General features: G+C 39.9%; 1 protein-coding gene across 1 annotated transcript in view; it reads right to left on the reverse strand.

Moving 5' to 3' along the window:
- Window positions 1–6,333, reverse strand: part of LOC139383625 (uncharacterized) — a 48,786-nt gene extending 42,453 nt beyond the window's left edge. Inside the window, 2 exon segments of the mRNA XM_071128174.1 lie at window positions 6,101–6,217; window positions 6,316–6,333. Of these exon segments, the coding sequence (XP_070984275.1) occupies window positions 6,101–6,217; window positions 6,316–6,333 (135 nt within the window).
- Between the last annotated feature and the right edge of the window lie 12,249 nt (window positions 6,334–18,582).

The raw sequence follows: 18,582 nt of genomic DNA on the forward strand, positions 1-18,582 counted from the left end.
CTACTAGACATTACGTTTTGTATTTGTTGTTTTTTCTGTGTTCATCTAATAAATGAAAATGTACGCCTACCACGCTGCACCTTGGTCCCATCCTTCCATCAACGAACATAACACATAGGGCAGCAGTCTCTAAGGTGCAGGGTAGAGTAACAGGTGGTATGACGGCTAGTGACAGGGACTTAGGTTCAGGGCAGTGTACTGAGCGGAGGCCGGCTAGTGTTGACTGTTTAACAGTCTGATGGCCTGGATATAGAATCTGTTTATCAATCTCTCGGTCCCAGCTGTGCTGCACCTGTACTGTCTCCTCCTTCTAGATGGTAGCTGGGTAAACAGTCCGTGGCTCTGGTGGCTGAGGTCCTTGATGATCTTATTGGCCTTCCTGTGACACCGGGTGCTGTAGATTTCCTGGAGGGTAGACAGTGTTTCCCCGATGATGCGTTGGGCTGACTGGAATATCCTCTGGAGAGCATTGTGGTTGGGAGCGGTTGCCGTACCAGGCGGTGATACAGCCTGACGGGATGCTCTCAATGATGCATCTGTACAAGTTGGTGAGGGTCTTAGTGGCCAAGACAAATGCCTTCCTATAATCAACACTCCTACTCCGAGTACAGGCCTAGGACTCTCTCCAACAGGACAGCTGCATTGAAACTGTCAGTCTGTTTCAGTCCCACATCTTTCCAACTAAATTACACACACACAATCCCACATCTTTCCAACTAGGTTACACACACACAATATCACGTCTTTCCAACTAGATCACACACACACAATCCCACGTCTTTCCAACTAGATCACACACACACAATCCCACATCTTTCCAACTAGGTTACACACACACACACAATCCCACGTCTTTCCAACTAGGTTACACAGAAATCGCAGCGGGATACTGGGCAGATTCAGTTTTAGAGGAAAACATACATACAGCATGTCATGAGATGTATAGATACGTACAGTATATCTTAACTTTCTTAGATATGAGTGAGAGAAAAAGGGAGGGAGAGAGAGACACAGAGCTACAGAGATACACAGGCTTCTGAACATTATTCATGCCTGCCTACACATGGGAGGGAGAGAGAGAATTTAAAAACCTTGAAAAAAATATATACAAAATCAAGGTAATCTCTGACTATGTACAGACTCAGTAAGCATAGCCTTGCTATTGAGAAATGTCACCGTAGGCAGACCTGGCTCTCAAGAAAAGACAGGCTATGTGCACTTCCTAACCTCCTGCCCAATGTATGACCTTATTAGAGAAACATATTTCCCTCAGATTACACAGAGCCACAAAGAATTCGAAAACAAATCCAATTTTGATAAACTCCCATATCTACTGGGTGAAAGTCCACAGTGTGCCATCACAGCAGCAATATATGTGACCTGTTGCCACAAGAAAAAGGGCAACCAGTGAAGAACAAACACCATTTTGTACTATTTGCACATAATATGACATTATATGTCATGTCTTGATTCTTTTGGAACTTCTGTGAGTGTAATGTTTACTGTTAATTTTTATAGTTTATTACACTTTTGTTTATTATCTACTTCACTTGCTTTAGCAATGTTAACATGTGTTTCCCATGCCAATTAAGCCATTCAATTTAAATTGAATTGAATTTTGAGAGAGAGAGAGAGAGAGAGAGAGAGAGAGAGAGAGAGAGAGAGAGAGAGAGGGAGAGAGAGCGAGAGAGAGAGAGAGAGAGAGAGGGAGAGAGAGAGGGAGAGGGAGAGACAAACAGTGAATTTCAAGGGTGGAGGAGGGGAATGGGCAGGGGGTTGACAGAACCTCTGCAGCCCCCCCATCTCTAGTCTGCCAAACTCACAGCCGCTCCAATAAGTCATTTTTCACAGTTAGATTTTAGCCAAAAGACGTCAATGGACAGAATCTGAACCTAGAGCACAATGCTGGGTTTTGTTACAGAATGACGTCAGCCTGGAGCTTAGCATAGGGTGTTTTATCTGTCTCTGTCTGTCTGTCTGTCTGTCTGTCTGTCTGTCTGTCTGTCTTACTCACTCACTCACTCACTCACTCACTCACTCACTCTCTCTGTCTCTCTCTCTCCCCCCCTCTGTCTCTCCCTCTCTCTCTCTCTCTCTCTCTCTCTCCCTCTCTCCCTTCACCATGGGTCTCAGATTGACTCAGGACTCCACAGGAAGTGAAGCCAGGATACCCTGGATACACAAAACTACACTACAGCACAAAACTACACTACAGCATAAAACTACACTACAGCACAAAACTACACTACAGCATAAAACTACACTACAGCATAAAACTACACTACAGCACAAAACTACACTACAGCACAAAACTACACTACAGCATAAAACTACACTACAGCACAAAACTACACTACAGCACAAAACTACACTACAGCACAAAACTACACGACGGCATAAAACTACACTACAGCATAAAACTACACTACAGCACAAAACTACACTACAGCACAAAACTACACTACAGCATAAAACTAAACTACAGCACAAAACTACACTACAGCATAAAACTACACTACAGCATAAAACTACACTACAGCATAAAACTACACTACACTACAGCACAAAACTACACTACAGCACAAAACTACACTACAGCATAAAACTACACTACAGCATAAAACTACACTACAGCATAAAACTACACTACAGCACAAAACTACACTACAGCATAAAACTACACTACAGCATAAAGCTACACTACAGCACAAAACTACACTACAGCATAAAACTACACTACAGCATAAAACTACACTACAGCATAAAACTACACTACACTACAGCACAAAACTACACTACAGCACAAAACTACACTACAGCATAAAACTACACTACAGCATAAAGCTACACTACAGCACAAAACTACACTACATTATAAACTACACTACAGCATAAAACTGCACTACAGCATAAAACTACACTACAGCATAAAACTACACTACAGCATAAAACTACACTACAGCATAAAACTACACTACAGCATAAAACTACACTACACTACAGCACAAAACTACACTACAGCATAAAACTACACTACAGCATAAAACAGCACTACAGCATAAAGTTACACTACAGCACAAAACTACACTACAGCATAAAACTACACTACAGCACAAAACTACACTACAGCATAAAACTACACTACAGCATAAAACTACACTACAGCATAAAACTACACTACAGCATAAAACTGCACTACAGCATAAAACTACACTACAGCACAAAACTACACTACAGCATAAAACTACACTACAGCACAAAACTACACTACAGCATAAAACTACACTACAGCATAAAACTACACTACAGCATAAAACTACACTACAGCATAAAACTACACTACAGCATAAAACTGCACTACAGCATAAAACTACACTACAGCACAAAACTACACTACAGCACAAAACTACACTACAGCACAAAACTACACTACAGCATAAAACTACACTACAGCATACTGACATAGTGCCTGAGAAAAACACAACACGTATCTAAAATAGTGACACTTTTTTAATGCAATTAACGACTGTAGAAATGATGAGCAGGTCTATTACATGAAAGGTACTGATAAAGAAAGAAAACAAAACTATTATTTTTCAATAATTACGTCTGCGTGTGAAAGTCTGGGGAAAGTTGAAACTTCTAAGGCAATAAAGGTTTGTGAAAGTGCACAAACAACACAGGCTATCTGTTATCTGGCCTCTAGACCATTCCATAGTGTTAGGCTTAAGTCACCTGACACAAGCAGTTTACTTGTCAACATACAGCAATGTAAACATATTATACATTCTTCGGGACAGACGCTAGAGAGAAGGGTAGACCTAGCAACTATTTGTGACGTGTGACTGATAAATGTCGGCTCTGGTGCCACTGACTGGGTTTGTGTGGAACAGTCACACACTCACAGGCCTCAGAGGTCAGCCTGTGATCCAGTGACCATGCTCCACAGAATTAAATAGAAAACCCATGCCCATGTTTGCCCTCCTCCTCGCCCACTACGAGTCACCAGAGGAATGTAGTGGTGGGGCCGCCCCGACAACTCAGATGGAGAGAATGGGTCGATAGAGAAAAGAGAGGAAAGAGAGTGACAGTGATAGCGATAGAGGGTGATAGGGAATTTAAATTTAATTTAATAGAGAGACAGAGAGAGAGACAAAGATAGAGAGCGAGAGAGAGTGAGACAGACAGAGAGACAGACAGAGAGAGAGAGAGAACGAGAGAGTGAGACAGACAGAGAGACAGAGAGAGAGAGAGAGAGAGAGAGTGACAGTGAGAGCGAGAGGGTGATAGAGAATTTAAATTTTATTTAATAGAGAGACAGAGAGAGAGACAAAGAGAGAGAGCGAGAGTGAGACAGAGAGAGACAGACAGAGAGAGAGAGAGACAGACAGAGAGAGAGAGAGAGAGAGTGAGAGAGAGAGAGTGAGAGAGAGAGAGTGAGACAGACAGAGAGACAGAGAGAGAGAGAAAGAGTGGGGAGACACAGATCCACAAAGAATTAGAAAACAAACCCAATGTTGATAAACTCCCATATCTATTGGGTGAAGTACCACAGTGTGCCATCACAGCAGCAAGATTTGTGACCTGTTGCCACAAGAAAAGGGCAACCAGTGAAGAACAAACACCATTGTAAATACAACCCATATTTATGTTTATTTATTTTCCCTTTTGTACTTTGTAATGTCTTTATTCTTTTGGAACTTCTGTGAGTGTAATGTTATTTTTATTGCTTATTTCACTTTTGTTTATTATCTACTTCACTTGCTTTGGCAATGTTAACATATGTTTCCCATGCCAATAAAGCCATTCAATTGAATTGAGAAGCAGAAAGTCTCCACAGTCTCCACTGACAGAGACCAGAACAACACTGTGGGACATCTAGACCAGGCCGGGGTGGGTGAAGGCTTTTTCCCCATGTTGGTACACTGCTTGCATAGCTTGTCCTTGATGAAATGTTGGTTTGTAAATAAATCAGCCGGGAATCAGAGCTACAAGACAATACAGCATTCATCAAGTTTGAGTTCTATAAATGGAACCCTAACTAACATGACACAATGTTGTAGTACATTTTCCTGCCATGGCGCCATGAGAGAAATGATGTCCACTACTCTGTGTTCCAAGGGGGTGGGTCTTATTCTGGCTCCTCCTCCGCTCAGTACCAGGAAAAAGGTAGCACCCACCAATCAGAGAAACACAAACAGATCTAATCAGCCAATCACAGAGACATAAAAGGAAACGTGATGCACAACAGAATTCTGGAGAACAGATGAAGCTGATATCCTATCCCTTTAGTGGGGGGGACAGTGTTAATTCCCCTGGGCTCTTCCTTCAGACGAGCGTCATGTTCATTAGGCACCAAAGGGAAAAAAACAGGGAGTGACTACCTGGATTTTGTCACGCCCTGGTCTTAGTATTTTGTGTTTTCTTTATTATTTTGGTCAGGCCAGGGTGTGACATGGGTTATTTATGTGGTGTGTTTTGTCTAGGGGTTTTTTGTAGGTCATGGGATTGTGGTTAGTGGGGTTGTCTAGAAAAGTCTATGGTTGCCTGGAGTGGTTCTCAATCAGAGGCAGGTGTTTATCGTTGTCTCTGATTGGGAACCATATTTAGGCAGCCATATTCTTTGAGTGTTTCGTGGGTGATTGTTCCTGTCTGTGTTAGTTTGCACCAGTATAGGCTGTTTAGGTTTTCACGGTACGTGTATTGTTTTGTATTTTTCGTGTTTTCATCTTTATTAAAGATTTATACAAATAACCACGCTGCATTATGGTCCTCCTCTCCTTCGACGGAAGAAAACCGTAACAGATTTGTACAAATAGAAACCCTAATTTTCGTTTTCATTTGCATGCCCTATTGAACACGGCCCAGTGGTTGTGATTGCACACCCTACCCAACGTCGCCAGGCTGCCTGACACGCACATGACTGGGGCTGCCTTCACCCAGAAGGCACACAACATGACACAAAAACACCGTAACTAAACAATTGTAGCCGATGTGGAATCTCTAGCGGTGCGGGAGTTTGAAGAGTTGGTGTACAGAAGGGCCCAGGTTTGGCAGGACCTTGAACTACAGTCGAAGTTCAGGTCTCAGGACTCGTTACCTCTTCCTGTGAGGCGTAGTGTGGTTCCTCTGGGGCAACAGACCAGTAGCAGTAGTCAAAACCAAACTCCAGCACCTTCTCCCTGGATTCCCCAGGGCCGTCGTGACGTCCATCCAGCTGTGGAGAGAAAGACAGGGAGAGATGGACAGACAGTTAGACAAGGACACAGACAGACAGACATACAGGGACTTGACAGTTTAAAACTCCAAACGTACACATTGTACTTTGTCCATTACTGTAGGTTACTACTAGAGACAAGTACAGAGCGTGTGTTACAATAGGTTACTAGAGACAAGTACAGACAGTGTGTTACAATAGGTTACTACTAGAGACAAGTACAGACAGTGTGTTACAATAGGTTACTACTAGAGACAAGTACAGACAGTGTGTTACAATAGGTTACTACTAGAGACAAGTCCAGACAGTGTGTTACAATAGGTTACTACTAGAGACAAGTACAGACAGTGTGTTACAATAGGTTACTACTAGAGACAAGTACAGACAGTGTGTTACAATAGGTTACTACTAGAGACAAGTACAGACAGTGTGTTACAATAGGTTACTACTAGAGACAAGTACAGACAGTGTGTTACAATAGGTTACTACTAGAGACAAGTACAGACAGTGTGTTACAATAGGTTACTACTAGAGACAAGTACACACAGTGTGTTACAATAGGTTACTAAGAGACAAATACAGACAGTGTGTTACAATAGGTTACTAAGAGACAAATACAGACAGTGTGTTACAATAGGTTACTACTAGAGACAAGTACAGACAGTGTGTTACAATAGGTTACTAAGAGACAAATACAGACAGTGTGTTACAATAGGTTACTACTAGAGACAAGTACAGACAGTGTGCTACAATAGGTTACTACTAGAGACAAGTACACACAGTGTGTTACAATAGGTTACTACTAGAGACAAGTACACACAGTGTGTTACAATAGGTTTCTACTAGAGACAAGTACACACACTGTGTTACAATAGGTTACTACTAGAGACAGTGTGTTACAATAGGTTACTACTAGAGACAGTGTGTTACAATAGGTTACTACTAGAGACAGTGTGTTACAATAGGTTACTACTAGAGACAAGTACAGACAGTGTGTTACAATAGGTTACTACTAGAGACAAGTACAGGCAGTGTGTTACAATAGGTTACTACTAGAGACAAGTACAGACAGTGTGTTACAATAGGTTACTACTAGAGACAAGTACACACAGTGTGTTACAATAGGTTACTACTAGAGACAAGTACAGACAGTGTGTTACAATAGGTTACTAAGAGACAAATACAGACAGTGTGTTACAATAGGTTACTAAGAGACAAATACAGACAGTGTGTTACAATAGGTTACTACTAGACAAATACAGACAGTGTGTTACAATAGGTTACTAAGAGACAAATACAGACAGTGTGTTACAATAGGTTACTAAGAGACAAATACAGACAGTGTGTTACAATAGGTTACTAAGAGACAAATACAGACAGTGTGTTACAATAGGTTACTACTAGAGACAAGTACAGACAGTGTGTTACAATAGGTTACTAAGAGACAAATACAGACAGTGTCTTACAATAGGTTACTACTAGAGACAAGTACAGACAGTGTGTTACAATAGGTTACTACTAGAGACAAGTACACACAGTGTGTTACAATAGGTTACTACTAGAGACAAGTACAGACAGTGTGTTACAATAGGTTACTACTAGAGACAAGTACACACAGTGTGTTACAATAGGTTACTACTAGAGACAAGTACACACACTGTGTTACAATAGGTTACTACTAGAGACAGTGTGTTACAATAGGTTACTACTAGAGACAGTGTGTTACAATAGGTTACTACTAGAGACAGTGTGTTACAATCCAGTTACTACTAGAGACAGTGTGTTACAATAGGTTACTACTAGAGACAAGTACAGACAGTGTGTTACAATAGGTTTCTACTAGAGACAAATACAGACAGTGTGTTACAATAGGTTTCTACTAGAGACAAGTACAGACAGCGTGTTATAATGGGTTTCTACTAGAGACAAGTACAGACAGTGTGTTACAATAGGTTACTACTAGAGACAAGTACAGACAGTGTGTTACAATAGGTTACTAAGAGACAAATACAGACAGTGTGTTACAATAGGTTACTACTAGAGACAAGTACAGACAGTGTGTTACAATAGGTTACTACTAGAGACAAGTCCAGACAGTGTGTTACAATAGGTTACTACTAGAGACAAGTACAGACAGTGTGTTACAATAGGTTACTACTAGAGACAAGTACAGACAGTGTGTTACAATAGGTTACTACTAGAGACAAGTACAGACAGTGTGTTACAATAGGTTACTACTAGAGACAAGTCCAGACAGTGTGTTACAATAGGTTACTACTAGAGACAAGTACAGACAGTGTGTTACAATAGGTTACTACTAGAGACAAGTACAGACAGTGTGTTACAATAGGTTACTACTAGAGACAAGTACAGACAGTGTGTTACAATAGGTTACTACTAGAGACAAGTACAGACAGTGTGTTACAATAGGTTACTACTAGAGACAAGTACAGACAGTGTGTTACAATAGGTTACTACTAGAGACAAGTACAGACAGTGTGTTACAATAGGTTACTACTAGAGACAAGTACACACAGTGTGTTACAATAGGTTACTACTAGAGACAAGTACAGACAGTGTGTTACAATAGGTTACTAAGAGACAAATACAGACAGTGTGTTACAATAGGTTACTAAGAGACAAATACAGACAGTGTGTTACAATAGGTTACTACTAGAGACAAGTACAGACAGTGTGTTACAATAGGTTACTAAGAGACAAATACAGACAGTGTGTTACAATAGGTTACTACTAGAGACAAGTACAGACAGTGTGCTACAATAGGTTACTACTAGAGACAAGTACACACACTGTGTTACAATAGGTTACTACTAGAGACAGTGTGTTACAATAGGTTACTACTAGAGACAGTGTGTTACAATAGGTTACTACTAGAGACAGTGTGTTACAATAGGTTACTACTAGAGACAAGTACAGACAGTGTGTTACAATAGGTTACTACTAGAGACAAGTACAGGCAGTGTGTTACAATAGGTTACTACTAGAGACAAGTACAGACAGTGTGTTACAATAGGTTACTACTAGAGACAAGTACAGACAGTGTGTTACAATAGGTTACTACTAGAGACAAGTACAGACAGTGTGTTACAATAGGTTACTACTAGAGACAAGTACAGACAGTGTGTTACAATAGGTTACTAAGAGACAAATACAGACAGTGTGTTACAATAGGTTACTACTAGAGACAAGTACAGACAGTGTGTTACAATAGGTTACTACTAGAGACAAGTCCAGACAGTGTGTTACAATAGGTTACTACTAGAGACAAGTACAGACAGTGTGTTACAATAGGTTACTACTAGAGACAAGTACAGACAGTGTGTTACAATAGGTTACTACTAGAGACAAGTACAGACAGTGTGTTACAATAGGTTACTACTAGAGACAAGTCCAGACAGTGTGTTACAATAGGTTACTACTAGAGACAAGTACAGACAGTGTGTTACAATAGGTTACTACTAGAGACAAGTACAGACAGTGTGTTACAATAGGTTACTACTAGAGACAAGTACAGACAGTGTGTTACAATAGGTTACTACTAGAGACAAGTACAGACAGTGTGTTACAATAGGTTACTACTAGAGACAAGTACAGACAGTGTGTTACAATAGGTTACTACTAGAGACAAGTACACACAGTGTGTTACAATAGGTTACTACTAGAGACAAGTACACACAGTGTGTTACAATAGGTTACTACTAGAGACAAGTACAGACAGTGTGTTACAATAGGTTACTAAGAGACAAATACAGACAGTGTGTTACAATAGGTAAGAGACAAATACAGACAGTGTGTTACAATAGGTTACTACTAGAGACAAGTACAGACAGTGTGTTACAATAGGTTACTACTAGAGACAAGTACAGACAGTGTGTTACAATAGGTTACTACTAGAGACAAGTACAGACAGTGTGTTACAATAGGTTACTACTAGAGACAAGTACAGACAGTGTGTTACAATAGGTTACTACTAGAGACAAGTGTGTTACAATAGGTTACTACTAGAGACAGTGTGTTACAATAGAGACAGTGTGTTACAATAGGTTACTACTAGAGACAGTGTGTTACAATAGGTTACTACTAGAGACAAGTACAGACAGTGTGTTACAATAGGTTACTACTAGAGACAAGTACAGGCAGTGTGTTACAATAGGTTACTACTAGAGACAAGTACAGACAGTGTGTTACAATAGGTTACTACTAGAGACAAGTACAGACAGTGTGTTACAATAGGTTACTACTAGAGACAAGTACACACAGTGTGTTACAATAGGTTACTACTAGAGACAAGTACAGACAGTGTGTTACAATAGGTTACTAAGAGACAAATACAGACAGTGTGTTACAATAGGTTACTAAGAGACAAATACAGACAGTGTGTTACAATAGGTTACTAAGAGACAAATACAGACAGTGTGTTACAATAGGTTACTAAGAGACAAATACAGACAGTGTGTTACAATAGGTTACTAAGAGACAAATACAGACAGTGTGTTACAATAGGTTACTAAGAGACAAATACAGACAGTGTGTTACAATAGGTTACTAAGAGACAAATACAGACAGTGTGTTACAATAGGTTACTACTAGAGACAAGTACAGACAGTGTGTTACAATAGGTTACTAAGAGACAAATACAGACAGTGTGTTACAATAGGTTACTACTAGAGACAAGTACAGACAGTGTGTTACAATAGGTTACTACTAGAGACAAGTACACACAGTGTGTTACAATAGGTTACTACTAGAGACAAGTACAGACAGTGTGTTACAATAGGTTACTACTAGAGACAAGTACACACAGTGTGTTACAATAGGTTACTACTAGAGACAAGTACACACACTGTGTTACAATAGGTTACTACTAGAGACAGTGTGTTACAATAGGTTACTACTAGAGACAGTGTGTTACAATAGGTTACTACTAGAGACAGTGTGTTACAATAGGTTACTACTAGAGACAAGTACAGACAGTGTGTTACAATAGGTTTCTACTAGAGACAAATACAGACAGTGTGTTACAATAGGTTTCTACTAGAGACAAGTACAGACAGCGTGTTATAATGGGTTTCTACTAGAGACAAGTACAGACAGTGTGTTACAATAGGTTACTACTAGAGACAAGTACAGACAGTGTGTTACAATAGGTTACTAAGAGACAAATACAGACAGTGTGTTACAATAGGTTACTACTAGAGACAAGTACAGACAGTGTGTTACAATAGGTTACTACTAGAGACAAGTCCAGACAGTGTGTTACAATAGGTTACTACTAGAGACAAGTACAGACAGTGTGTTACAATAGGTTACTACTAGAGACAAGTACAGACAGTGTGTTACAATAGGTTACTACTAGAGACAAGTACAGACAGTGTGTTACAATAGGTTACTACTAGAGACAAGTACAGACAGTGTGTTACAATAGGTTACTACTAGAGACAAGTACAGACAGTGTGTTACAATAGGTTACTACTAGAGACAAGTACAGACAGTGTGTTACAATAGGTTACTACTACACACAGTGTGTTACAATAGACAAGTACAGACAGTGTGTTACAATAGGTTACTAAGAGACAAATACAGACAGTGTGTTACAATAGGTTACAGAGTACAGACAGTGTGTTACAATAGGTTACTAAGAGACAAATACAGACAGTGTGTTACAATAGGTTACTAAGAGACAAATACAGACAGTGTGTTACAATAGGTTACTAAGAGACAAATACAGACAGTGTGTTACAATAGGTTACTAAGAGACAAATACAGACAGTGTGTTACAATAGGTTACTACTAGAGACAAGTACAGACAGTGTGCTACAATAGGTTACTAAGAGACAAATACAGACAGTGTGTTACAATAGGTTACTACTAGAGACAAGTACAGACAGTGTGTTACAATAGGTTACTACTAGAGACAAGTACACACAGTGTGTTACAATAGGTTACTACTAGAGACAAGTACAGAGAGTGTGTTACAATAGCTTACTACTAGAGACAAGTACACACAGTGTGTTACAATAGGTTACTACTAGAGACAAGTACACACAGTGTGTTACAATAGGTTTCTACTAGAGACAAGTACACACACTGTGTTACAATAGGTTACTACTAGAGACAGTGTGTTACAATAGGTTACTACTAGAGACAGTGTGTTACAATAGGTTACTACTAGAGACAAGAGACAGTGTGTTACAATAGGTTACTACTAGAGACAAGTACAGACAGTGTGTTACAATAGGTTACTACTAGAGACAAGTCCAGACAGTGTGTTACAATAGGTTACTACTAGAGACAAGTACAGACAGTGTGTTACAATAGGTTACTACTAGAGACAAGTACAGACAGTGTGTTACAATAGGTTACTACTAGAGACAAGTACACACAGTGTGTTACAATAGGTTACTACTAGAGACAAGTACAGACAGTGTGTTACAATAGGTTACTAAGAGACAAATACAGACAGTGTGTTACAATAGGTTACTAAGAGACAAATACAGACAGTGTGTTACAATAGGTTACTAAGAGACAAATACAGACAGTGTGTGTTACAGTGTGTTACAATAGGTTACTAAGAGACAAATACAGACAGTGTGTTACAATAGGTTACTAAGAGACAAATACAGACAGTGTGTTACAATAGGTTACTAAGAGACAAATACAGACAGTGTGTTACAATAGGTTACTAAGAGACAAATACAGACAGTGTGTTACAATAGGTTACTAAGAGACAAATACAGACAGTGTGTTACAATAGGTTACTAAGAGACAAATACAGACAGTGTGTTACAATAGGTTACTAAGAGACAAATACAGACAGTGTGTTACAATAGGTTACTAAGAGACAAATACAGACAGTGTGTTACAATAGGTTACTACTAGAGACAAGTACAGACAGTGTGTTACAATAGGTTACTAAGAGACAAATACAGACAGTGTGTTACAATAGGTTACTACTAGAGACAAGTACAGGCAGTGTGTTACAATAGGTTACTACTAGAGACAAGTACACACAGTGTGTTACAATAGGTTACTACTAGAGACAAGTACAGACAGTGTGTTACAATAGGTTACTACTAGAGACAAGTACACACAGTGTGTTACAATAGGTTACTACTAGAGACAAGTACACACAGTGTGTTACAATAGGTTACTACTAGAGACAAGTACACACAGTGTGTTACAATAGGTTTCTACTAGAGACAAGTACACACACTGTGTTACAATAGGTTACTACTAGAGACAGTGTGTTACAATAGGTTACTACTAGAGACAGTGTGTTACAATAGGTTACTACTAGAGACAGTGTGTTACAATAGGTTACTACTAGAGACAAGTACAGACAGTGTGTTACAATAGGTTTCTACTAGAGACAAATACAGACAGTGTGTTACAATAGGTTTCTACTAGAGACAAGTACAGACAGCGTGTTATAATGGGTTTCTACTAGAGACAAGTACAGACAGTGTGTTACAATAGGTTACTACTAGAGACAAGTACAGACAGTGTGTTACAATAGGTTACTACTAGAGACAAGTACACACAGTGTGTTACAATAGGTTACTAAGAGACAAATAAGTGTGTGTGTGTTGTTGGAATGTGTGTGTGTGTTGTTGGAATGTGTGTGTGTGTTGTTGGGATGTGTGTGTGTGTTGTTGTAATGTGTGTTGTTGTAATGTGTGTGTGTTGTTGGAATGTGTGTGTGTTGTTGTAATGTGTGTTGTTGGAATGTGTGTGTGTTGTTATGTGTGTGTGTTGTTGGAACGTGTGTGTGTGTGTTATGTGTGTGTTTTTGGAATGTGGGTGTGTGTTGTTGGAATGTGTGTGTGTTGTTGGAATGTGTGTGTGTTGTTGTAATGTGTGTGTGTTGTTGGGATGTGTGTTGTTGGAATGTGTGTGTGTTGTTGGAACGTGTGTGTGTGTGTGTTGTTATGTGTGTGTTGTTGGAGTGTGTGTGTGTGTTGTTATGTGTGTGTTGTTGGAGTGTGTGTGTGTGTTGTTATGTGTGTGTTGTTGGAATGTGTGTGTGTGTTGTTATGTGTGTGTTGTTGGAATGTGTGTGTGTTGTTGGAATGTGTGTGTGTTGTTGGAATGTGTGTGTGTTGTTGGGATGTGTGTGTGTGTGTTGTTGGAATGTGTGTGTGTGTTGTTGGAATGTGTGTGTGTGTTGTTGGAATGTGTGTGTGTGTTGTTGGGATGTGTGTGTGTTGTTGGGATGTGTGTGTGTTGTTGGGATGTGTGTGTGTTGTTGGAATGTGTGTGTGTTGTTGGAATGTGTGTGTGTTGTTGTAATGTGTGTGTGTTGTTGTAATGTGTGTGTGTTGTTGGGATGTGTGTTGGAATGTGTGTGTGTTGTTGGAACGTGTGTGTGTGTGCTGTTATGTGTGTGTTGTTGGAACGTGTGTGTGTTGTTATGTGTGTGTTGTTGGAATGTGTGTGTGTTATGTGTGTGTTGTTGGAATGTGTGTGTGTTATGTGTGTTGTTGGAATGTGTGTGTGTGTTGTTATGTGTGTGTTGTTGGAATGTGTGTGTGTTATGTGTGTGTTGTTGAAATGTGTGTGTGTGTGTTGTTATGTGTGTGTTGTTGGAATGTGTGTGTGTGTTGTTATGTGTGTGTTGTTGGAATGTATGTGTGTGTTGTTATGTGTGTGTTGTTGGAATGTGTGTGTGTGTTGTTGTGTGTGTGTTGTTGTGTGTGTGTTGTTATGTGTGTGTGTGTTGTTATTTGTGTGTTGTTATGTGTGTTTCTATGTGTGTGTTATGTGTGTGTTGTTGTAATGTGTGTGTGTTATGTGTGTGTTGTTGTAATGTGTGTGTGTTATGTGTGTGTTGTTATGTGTGTGTTGTTGTAATGTGTGTGTGTTGTTGGGATGTGTGTTGTTGGAATGTGTGTGTGTTGTTGGAATGTGTGTGTTGTTGGAATGTTTTAACTAGTGTTGTTGTGACTACATTTGAACTAGTTTGTTGTTGTGACTACGTTTTAACTAGTGTTGTTGTGACTACGTTTTAACTAGTGTTGTTGTGACTATGTTTTAACTAGTTTGTTGTTGTGACTATGTTTTAACTAGTTTGTTGTTGTGACTACGTTTGAACTAGTTTGTTGTTGTGACTACGTTTTAACTAGTTTGTTGTTGTGACAATGTTGTTGTTGTGACTATGTTTGAACTAGTTTGTTGTTGTGACTTTGAAAGGGGAATAGGGGCAACAGACACATCTAGCAAATCTAGTTAAGTGACATGAGACTATCACATGATGTAACATGAAGTGTGTGTGAAAGGGAATTCACAAAAGTCTTGAATCAGAGTAGATCTGACCACCGACCAGTTCTTATTCAAAAGAAAACAGTCCAAAATGGACCCAGCAAAGAGTCCCTCGGGCGATGAAGCTTAGGGCTTTTCTGGGACAAAAGCCTGTCTGTGTGTCTCTCACTGTGTGTGTGTGTGTGTGTGTGTTTGCATGTGTGTGTGTGTGTGTGTTTGCATGCGTGTGTGTGTGTGCATGTGTGTGTATGTGTGTGCGTGTGCGCGTATGTCCCTGTGTTTGTCTGTTTGTACGTGAGGTAGATTTCAGTTGTAGTAAGCAGATGCTCCACCACGTGGGAATCATTTTGCCAACCCAGGCATCGGCCCAACGGCCCAACCCTAAACCACTACAACCTCAGAGAGACGCCTTCTAACTGGAGCTCAACCAGCATGAGAGGAGATGGAAACAAAACGAGACCTCTTCTGTTTTTAAGCAAACAGAAATAGAAATAGGCCTATTTCTGTAATGGTTGAACACAGTGTAGAACATGTAGTAGCTAGTGCTGTCCTCTCTTTTGGTCTGTCTCTCTCCAGCTCTGTGCTATCTCTCTCTCCCCTTCCCCTCTCTCTCTAACTCTGCCTTGCTCCCCTTCCTTCCTTCCCTCTCTCTCTCTCCCCTTCATTCTCTCTCTCTCTCTCTCTCCCCTTCCCTCTCCCTCTCTCCTTCCCTCTCCATCTCCCTCTCTCTCCCCGTCCCTCTCTCTCTCGTTCCTCTTCCCTCTCTCTTTATCTCCCCTTCCCTCTCCCTCTCTCATTCCCTCTCCATCTCCCTCTCTCTTCTTGTCCCTCTTTCTCTCTCTCCCTCTCTCTCTCTCTCTCCCTCTCTCTCTCCCTCCCTCTCTCTCTCTCCCTCTCTCCCCTTCCCTCTCTCTCTCTTTCTCCCTCTCTCCCTCCCCTTCCCTCTCTCTCTCCCTCTCTCTCCTTCCCTCTCCATCTCCCTCTCTCTCTCTCCGCCCCTCTCTCTCTCTCTCCGTCCCTCTCTCTCTCTCTCTCCCCCCTTCCCTCTCTCTCTCTCTCTCCCATCTCTCCCCTTCTCTCTCTCCCACCTCTCCCCTTCTCTCTAACTCTCCCTCTCTATCCTTCCTTCTCCATCTCCCTATCCCTCTAACTCTCCCTCTCTCTCCCTCTAACTCTCCCTCTCTCTATCTCTCTCTCTCACTCTCTCCCCTTCTGTCTCTCTCTCCCTCTCCCCTTCACACTAACTCTACCTCTCTCCTTCCCTCTCAATCTCCCTCTCTTCCCTTCCCTCTCTCTCCCCTTCCCTCTCTCGCTCCCTTTCTCTCCTTCCCTCTCCAGATCCCTCTCTCCCCTTCCCTCTCTCTCTCCCTCTCCCCTTCCCTCTCTAACTCTCCCCTTCCCTCTCTCTCTCCCTCTACCTATTTTACTAAACCATATAGCTAGACCTATATTACTGCACTATATAGCTAGACCTATAATACTATACTATATAGCTAGACCTATATTACTATACTATATAGCTAGACCTACATTACTATACCATATAGCTAGACCTATATTACTATACTATATAGCTAGACCTATATTACTATACTATATAGCTAGACCTATATTACTATACTATATTCCTATACCATATAGCTAGACCTATTTTACTATACTATATAGCTAGACCTATATTACTATACTATATTACTATACTATATAGCTAGACCTATATTACTATACTATATTACTATACTATATTACTATACTATATAGCTAGACCTACATTACTATACAGCTAGACCTATATTACTATACCATATAGCTAGACCTATTTTACTATACCATATAACTAGACCTATTTTACTATACTATATAGCTAGACCTATATTACTATACCATATAACTAGACCTATATTACTATACTATATATAGCTAGACCTATATTACTATACCATTTAACTAGACCTATTTTACTATACCATATAACTAGACCTATTTTACTATACTATATAGCTAGACCTATATTACTATACCATATAACTAGACCTATTTTACTATACTATATAGCTAGACCTATATTACTATACCATTTAACTAGACCTATTTTACTATACCATATAACTAGACCTATTTTACTATACTATATAGATAGACCTATATTACTTTACTATATTACTATACTATATAGCCAGACCTATATTACTATACTATATAGATAGACCTATATTACTATACTATATTACTATACTATATAGCCAGACCTATATTACTATACTATATAGATAGACCTATATTACTTTACTATATTACTATACCATATAACTAGACCTATATTACTATACCATATAACTAGACCTATATTACTATACTATATAGCTACTATATTATATACTAGACCTATTTTACTATACCATATAACTAGACCTATATTACTATACCATATAACTAGACCTATATTACTATACTATATAGATAGACCTATATTACTATACTATATTACTATACTATATAGCTAGGGCAAATGCACTGGCAAAATACAGTTCAACTTATATTCAATTTACCTCTACAACCAAACCGCTTAAAATAGCTTTTTAATTTTTTATTTTACCCTTATTTTACCAGGTAAATTGACTGAGAACACATTCTCATTTACAGCAATGACCTGGGGAATAGTTACAGTGGAGAGGAGAGGGATGAATGAGCCAATTGGAAGATGGGGATGATTTGGTGGCCATGATGGTATGAGGTTGGGAATTTAGCCAGGACACCAGGGTTAACACCACTACTCTTACGATAAGTGCCATGAGATCTTTAGTGACCACTGAGAGTCAGGACATCCCTTTAATGTCCCATCTGAAGGATGGCACTCTATACAGGGAAATGTCCCTAATCACTGCCCTGGGGCATTGGAATATTTATTTTTAGACCAGAGGAAAGTGCCTACTGGCCCTCCAACACCACTTCCAACAGCATCTGGTCTCCCATCCAGGGACCAACCCTGCTTAGTTTCTGCATCCCTGCATCCCGTGGCAAGCCAGCCACGGGATGCAGGGTGGTAACTCAGTATACTGTTGTCATTTGGGCGGTTAGAGAGGGGG

The sequence above is a fragment of the Oncorhynchus clarkii genome, chromosome 25, assembly GCF_045791955.1.
Source record: "Oncorhynchus clarkii lewisi isolate Uvic-CL-2024 chromosome 25, UVic_Ocla_1.0, whole genome shotgun sequence".
Classification (NCBI taxonomy): domain Eukaryota; kingdom Metazoa; phylum Chordata; class Actinopteri; order Salmoniformes; family Salmonidae; genus Oncorhynchus; species Oncorhynchus clarkii.